The sequence below is a fragment of the Sinocyclocheilus rhinocerous genome, unplaced genomic scaffold, assembly GCF_001515625.1.
Source record: "Sinocyclocheilus rhinocerous isolate Xijiao unplaced genomic scaffold, SAMN03320098_v1.1 scaffold1789, whole genome shotgun sequence".
In the NCBI taxonomy this organism is placed as follows: Eukaryota; Metazoa; Chordata; class Actinopteri; order Cypriniformes; family Cyprinidae; genus Sinocyclocheilus; species Sinocyclocheilus rhinocerous.
The window spans coordinates 108,599-116,256 of NW_015633183.1; the positions used below are offsets into that span (position 1 = coordinate 108,599).

The window sequence follows — 7,658 nt, forward strand, 5'->3', positions numbered from 1 at the left end:
GGAGCCCGTGTCTTTTTTCTCTTTCTCTCTTCCCCCATTACACAGCTGCTGTTGTAGCCATTAAAATAGTTCAGTTTTGTTTTTAATGGCAAAGTGGTTATATTTATTTTTGTTTCTTTTCATAATTAATTTAGAAATATAGCCTATTTGGAACATTTTTTGTTTGTTAAATTCAAGTTTTTGTAGCCTTCTCAAATCATCATGACTTGCCTAAAATAAAATCTATAGATATAAAACACTTCAAGTATATCACAATGTTAGTTTAAACATTTAACCTAGATAAATGTTCGCTATTAGATGCATATCCAATCGTTTGTGCGGAGAGTGGAAGCTAAAGCGCACTTTACAGGGCATGGAGGCGCCAGCGCGATCACTTGCATTTTTTCTTAATAAAAGTGAAAACAACTTAAAATACACCGTCATTTTTGCTCATAAAGATAAGAGTAATACATCATTCTGCACTGTAAAGGGTCTACTTTTATTCGTGTGCGCTCACAATAAAACATTGTGCTTTAAAATAAAGAAAACAAACTGGATGCGCTTTCTGCCGTCTCGGTCTTGAACAGGAGGCGCTTCACAATGATGAACCGAAACTCAGCGAATAGCTTATCTGCCTCACAGACATGATAAACAAATCTATAGAAAGCTTTAAATTACTACTTTAAAATGAAATAATTCAAAGTCTTCAATAAAACTCTTCAAATAATTAAAAACAAGCTCTTTCATTATGTAATCCGTAAAGATGCATTTCTCTCTAAAGTCGCGTGCAGTGAGGAGATGGCGAGTCAGGATCAACTTGCAAAACTGACTCAGAAAACACTAGTTTATTAATAAATAATTCAAATATCTCCTTACTATTTCCCCCAAACACATTCATGGTAATTCTTTTTTTACTTATTTTAAATCTCTGGTAGGGGCAGCTCTAGTTTTAATCCAGTCCTCTTTTTTACTAACTCTTCCAACTGCTATGACGTGAAAATTTGCTCGAAGCCCGGCCAGATGGCGAGTCAGGATCAACTTGCAACACTGACTCAGAAAACACTAGTTTATTAATAAATAATTCAAATATCTCCTTACTATTTCCCCCAAACACATTCATGGTAATTCTTTTTTTACTTATTTTAAATCTCTGGTAGGGGCAGCTCTAGTTTTAATCCAGTCCTCTTTTTTACTAACTCTTCCAACTGCTATGACGTGAAAATTTGCTCGAAGCCCGGCCCTATAGGGTAGGTTTGCCGCGATAGACGGTGCTGACGGTGATACCGTTGTTAAGCCGCAACACCGGTTACGTCACTTGCCCATCGCGTCACCGACCCCCACCGTCGTTTTGATTTTTTATAGTAAACAACCCTACTATAGGGGCGTATAAGTCAGGCCCGGGCTGAAATGCAGGGCTCTAAAATAATGGTCTTTGGATTTCCCCTTACCTTGAAATGATCGTCGTTTGTAGTTCATTATTAGCCTATTAATTAAAATACATAAGTCATAAAATACAATGGCAAATTCGCATATATTTAACATCTAACTTTTATTAACAAAATGAATAAGACGAATATTGCATACTTGCGTTGTAACCCAAATAAGGTATTTTCCCTTGTTAAAACGACTGCTAAGTTTGTGGTTCATTGAAAGCACAGCAACAATAAAGACACTCACTTATATTTAATGAAGAAATGAAACTTATTAATATTATTATATGTTTACATACGTTTCCGCGGCTATGCATAGATGTTAAATGCAGTCATACCATGTAATTACATTAGCCTACAAATAGCCTATAATGGCATATTAACGGCGTGTTCTTTTCCTTGTTACATATTTATGAAGAATTTTAGTTACAGCCAGAATTTTAGTAACAACCAGGATTTCTTTTCAAGGCACAATTCGAGCACAAATGAATGCGGCATTTGTTGTGAAGAGCACCCTGAAGCATAGGCCTTATTTGTTTTTGTTTTTTTAGGTGTATAACTGCAGTGTTTAATTTTCTAACAGCACAAACGTAAGGATTTAGACTCACTGTAAAAGAAATAAAGAAAAAAAAAGAAAAAACTCTGTGGCCGCGGTAAATGGGATGGAGAGTAAAGTTTCCGTTATATTTAAGAAGAGGTCATGGTAACATTGTTTCTTTTAACGGCACAAATCAAGCACAAATGAACGGCACCGGTTTGGAGAGATTTGGACGGCAGGGGGTGGAGAGTGACGTCACTGCCCCGAATTCTGTTTGTTATTTCTAAGAAGGGGAAATATATTTGATGTTCATTTCAACGGCACAAATCAGCACTAATCAAGCACAAACTAATGACACCGGTTTTGTGCGATTTAGACAAACTGGGGTGGAGAGTGACGTCACAGCTCGCGAAACTGTGTTTAAATCTATAGATTCAGGAAAATAGATTCAGCGTTTGTTTTAACGGCACAAACCCAACACAAACGAACTGCGCCGATTTGGAGCGATTTGGGCAACATGGGGTGGAGAGTGACGTCACATGGTCAAAAAAATAATGTTTAATATCTCAAACACCAAACCAGCACAAACACTCGCTTTTTGCGGCACAAATCAGCACAAACGTAGCACAAACGAATGGCATAGTTTTGGTGATTATTTATTTTTATGGGGCGCCAACTTCATGGAGGTACCTTCCAGATGTCATCAGATGAGTACACTACCAGTACATTCTCTCACTAAGATGAATCAGAAAATGTAGTGTAAAGTTCTTTATTTCATTCAGCTTGTCATTTTATTTGTATGACCATTATTTACATTATCATTCAGTTATACAGTGTGGCTTTTCACAGCATGACCGAAGTTCAACTACTATTTTGATTCCAAGTTATCAATATATGAAATGGAATGATGCCTCTATACCAGGGGTATTCAATTAAAGTCCCCAGTGGAGGTCCAGACAATATTGTTATAGTTGATTTGGATAAAAGGGTCTGCTAAATGACTAAATGTAAATATAAATGCTTATTACTTGAAACTACAGCAAAGTAGATGGTCAGATGTAGCCTCAAGATAATGTAGATAGAGGTGAAGAATGAAAATAAGAGAAGTGGGTATGAAGGTGTACAATCAGATGTGGCCCACACTCAGCAGCAGTGAACGTTCACTCAGATTTACAGGTGAAGGAATTCTCTCCAGTGTGAACTCTCATGTGGTAACTAAAGTTGTGTTGATGAGTAAAACTCTTTCCACACTGAGTGCAAGTGTAAGGCTTCTCTCCAGTGTGAACTCTCATGTGAATTTTGAGGCTACATTTATGACTAAAACTCTTTCCACATAGATGACATATAAAACAGTTTTCTCCTGAGTGAGTCCTTATGTGGCGATTAAGGCTTACTTTATGTATGAAACTCCTTCCACATTGACCACATTTGAACTGTTTCTCTCCGGTGTGAATGGTCATGTGGTATCTACGGGTTAGTTCTGTCGTGAAACTCCTTCCACACTGATCACATTTGAACAGCTTCTCTCCGGTGTGACTTCTCATGTGGTTATTATGAGTATGTTTATAAGCAAAACTCTTTCCACACTGAGTGCAAGTGTAAGGCTTCTCTCCAGTGTGAATCCTCATGTGGATTGCCAGGTTTTGTTTTTGAGGGAAATTCTTTCCACACTGTTTGCAGGTGAACAAGCCGTCTTCACTGTGAGTTCTCATGTGGGAATTAAGGTTGCCTTTATGTGCAAAACCCTGTCCACACTGAGAGCAAGTATAAGGCTTTTCTCCAGTGTGAACTCTCATGTGAATTTTAAGGTTTCCTTTTTGAGTGAAACTCTTTCCACACTGTTTACAGATGAAATGTCTCTCTCCAGTGTGAACTCTCATGTGAATTTTAAGGTTTCCTTTTTGAGTGAAACTCTTTCCACACTGTTTACAGATGAAATGTCTCTCTCCAGTGTGAACTTTCATGTGGAGCGTAAGGTTTTGTTTTCGATTGAAACTCTTTCCACACTGACGGCATATAAGAAAACTGTTACATTCCATCTTTTCTCCAATTTTTAAATCATGATCTTTCTCTTCCAAATCCTTCAGCTCTTGACTCTTCTCAATCAGGTCTAGAAGAAAAATACAAAAGCAGTTTAAGTCATCAAAATCTACTGAAAAAAAGACTAATGAAAAACGTGTTTCTTGTAATCTCAGAAACTGTTTGCCTTCAAACTTCCGTCAACCTGGCAGTTATCAAACATCTTGCGAAACAGAGCATGACCAAAGGTTTATTTTCCAGCACAACTTTCCTGTGGACAGCATGAGAATTATACTGCCATTTGTGAACAAGCATTAGCACAGTTTAAGTCTTATCTCACATGAACCACGAAGCCAGTAAGACCGGCCTGCGTATCAGCCTGGAAAAATCGAGTGCCAGTCATCACTGTAGATGCAACACGACAGGAGACAGCGGGGGAAAAAAATCACCTATTTGGGGAGTATCATTTGTCACAATGTTGATACTGAGACCGATATCCGTAGGCAGATCGGATTTTCCGGGTTTCCGCGTTCTTGCTATTATACACTAAGGGGCGCTATCACACATCTCCTGAATGAGTCTTGAGTGTGCCGGTCAAAAACACAGACCAGGAAGACGCAGAATCTCCTATGTATGCATATGCAATATGAAAAATAATGCGATATTCAACACTAACCGCGTATAAATGAAAACGGCCTAATGTTACAGAGTGAAATGTCAATCTAGGAAGGCCTGTGCAAGCTTTGGGAGTGCTGATGGAATCTACTGCATCTTTGCTTTGATAATATTACTGAATATGATCCAGATGTAGGCTAGTATTTGATAAAAATGCAATTTTCTCAGCTTTTTTCTTAAAATGTTGCTTTTTCATGAAACCTACCTACATTCAAGTGTTGATAAAAAAAACAATGCTTAAAGCTAGAAAAAAACTTTTTTGTTTGAAAGTAGAGGGTCTGACCTTTATTTTGGCATATTGCATGTTCAGATATTCATTTAACATGTGACATCAGTGGTTCATCCGCAATTATACGAAGCTACGAGAATACTTTTTGTGCACAAAAAAAAAAAAAACGACTTTATTCAACAATTCGTCTCCTCCGCATCACCCTGTAAACAGCATATGCTGTTCTGTGTCAGCTGCGTCATGCCGGATCTGTTTCCTACGTTGTTGTGATTTGATCTGAACGGAAACAGCGTATCCGTGTGACGCAGCTAACACAGAACACAGAAGTCTTTCGGATGAGACATTAAACCGAGGTCCTGACTCTCTGGCGGCTAGAGTGAGCGGAGGCCGGCGGCTTGAGTGAGCGGAAGCCGGCGGGCTTGCGGCAACCACATGTGACGACCCCGGGCTGGACTCCACTTCGTCCACGGTGAAAGCCGATCCGGCGATCCACAGCGCGAAGTTGATGTATTTCCTCAGCGACCAGCACGGATCAGCTCTAGGCATGATGAAGCGGATATCGTCCTCTTTTGGAAGGCCAAACAAAGTAGTTCGTGGCAACAAACGATCAAACTCTTTTCAGCTGGGATTCCGTGCCGTGCTTTGCCCACATATTACAACTCGCCATAAACGATGGCTTCAACATATACATAAACAGGGTCATCGCAGCTGCTGGAAGACTTGTTCAGCACTTCAATCACAGTACTGTGGCTACCAGAGCACTCCGTGACAAACAGGCACAGTTGAAACTTCCACCGCATCGACTGATACAGTCCTGCAAGACAAGGTGGAACTCGGTCAGTGACATGTTTGCCCGGCTCGTGGAACAAAGGTGGGCAGTGACTGCCGTACTGTCTGACCGCACTGTCACCAAACTAGCGGACGCCAGAATTCTTGAGCTCAAAGATGAATACTGGCAGCTGATGGAGGACGTGGCATCTGTGTTGGCAGCGTTAAAGTGTGCCACGACTGTAATGTCTACCGAATCTGATGTGTCCATCTCAAATATCTATCCTATCACTTATGGCCTCTTACATTCACATCTTATGAGAAACGAAGAGGACAGCACTCGGGTTTTGGAGTTCAAAGCAAAAGTGCATGCCTCATTGGCGCAACGAATGCAGGTAAGAGATGTTTTGAGAAACATCCATTCCATACAAAATAATTTCATAGGCGATGCGCCACCTAATCGCTTAAATTCATTACTTTAGGTTCAATCTAGTGCACTCCCATCAAAGCCATCGATGATAGCAACGATGCTGGATGCCAGACACAAACATCTAGGCTTTCTAACCACATCAGAGAGGTTGGCTGCCAATGCAAAGCTGCACGAAATGGCATCCGCAGTAGTTCTGACCGGGCCCCATACAGAAAATCCAAATAGTGGGGTTACTCAAAGTGTGCAGCAGGCCCAAGCTGGAGGTGATGACGGGAAAAGAGCCCTTCGGATGCTTCTCGGAAATTATTACAATGAACGGGATATCAACGACTCGGAAAGCGAAGTGAACAACTTTCTTAGAGAACAGCCTCTAAATTTATTAAGAACTACTCCGGTACTATGCTTTGAGTGCGTCAGAAACAGAACGGGGTATCAGTTTACTGTCTGGGGTTGTGTTGCGTTGCGCCGAGCCGCATCCAGTGTAGACTGCATCATCAGATCGTTAATTATTTGAAATAGATTAGCATATCATTTAACTTAACTGGTACATTCAGCTCTTGAGCAAGTAATATATAAGTATTAAAATGTCATCCATGTGAGGTAAGTAAATCTCAATTTCAAGACCACTGAAGTGGGCTAATAACTAAATGGCATAGGCCTTTAACACGTAATGGCATTCACGAGGAGATGGGCTTTTTCGCATTCTCCGGATTTTCCTTAATATGCACAATATCCTATGCACATTTGGGAAGAAAATAACACTTACAGTAACAAAAACTTGCTGACATGGACGCACGCATGCACCAGTTGGAGTGCGCATCTGAGACGGCGTTATATTAGTCATTATATTTGAATAATTAAATAATTCTATTAAATGATCAATCGATTCATTTGATAATCCTACTAGTGTTTTATTTACAGTAAAAACCCTTTCCTTTGTTTGATGACGCTTGCGTTTTTAGTGTCATTGCACACCTGGTCATGCGGTAACTATGCTACTGCAGTAGACGCATCTTGCAGTATAAAGGTTAACGATTAATCGATCGTTAATTTAAACGAAGATCGATCGTGAGAATTTGTCGAAATTGACATCCCTAATCTACATCTCGAGTATCTTTCCACAGAATCACTGGTTTTGAGGATGAGAAGACAAAAATCACTTCATGACAACAAATCAGTCACTTTTTTTAGCTGCATAGTTAAGTGACGAACATGAATGGCTGTCATTGTTTTCAGTTCAGAAGTTGATATTGGGCAGTTAATGAGGTTCATATGTATATATATATGTTCTTAATAAGTTATTTTTTTAATGCATGACATAACATATAGAAGTAGGAGCTTCTCAGCTTCTCTTGATGGCAGCTAGTGATGGAAATTTAGATTCTTTCAAGAGATTCGTTCATTTTCAGTTTGTTCACCAAAATGATTCGTTCAGATTCGTTCACTGATTCGTTCAGTGACCATTTCTTCATATTACATAAATACGCCAGCAGGTGGCGAAAAAGAGTGTCTTATGTGTTGTGTCTTAAAGGCAGAGTAAGTGATTTCTGGTAGCCAATGTTGATATTTGAAATCACCAAAACAAACACG

The 7,658-nt window shown here is 39.6% G+C and overlaps 2 protein-coding genes across 3 annotated transcripts in view; both read right to left on the reverse strand.

Moving 5' to 3' along the window:
- LOC107743488 (gastrula zinc finger protein XlCGF8.2DB-like) overlaps positions 1-7,658 on the reverse strand; it is a 23,460-nt gene that overhangs the window by 13,905 nt on the left and 1,897 nt on the right. Inside the window, exon 2 of one of the 2 annotated variants that reach the window (XM_016556713.1) lies at positions 6,617-6,622. The exons of the other annotated variant lie outside the window; for it this stretch is intronic. The gene's annotated coding sequence lies outside the window, so the exon portion shown is untranslated. The remainder of the gene's footprint in view (positions 1-6,616; positions 6,623-7,658) is intronic. 2 annotated transcript variants of the gene reach the window in all.
- LOC107743489 (gastrula zinc finger protein XlCGF57.1-like) lies at positions 2,602-4,053 on the reverse strand. The gene is made up of 2 exons (XM_016556714.1): positions 3,342-4,053; positions 2,602-2,682 (listed from the first exon to the last, which is right to left on the reverse strand). The coding sequence occupies exons 1-2, from the start codon at positions 3,984-3,986 to the stop codon at positions 2,680-2,682; spliced, it is 648 nt and encodes a 215-aa protein (XP_016412200.1). The 5' UTR covers positions 3,987-4,053; the 3' UTR covers positions 2,602-2,679.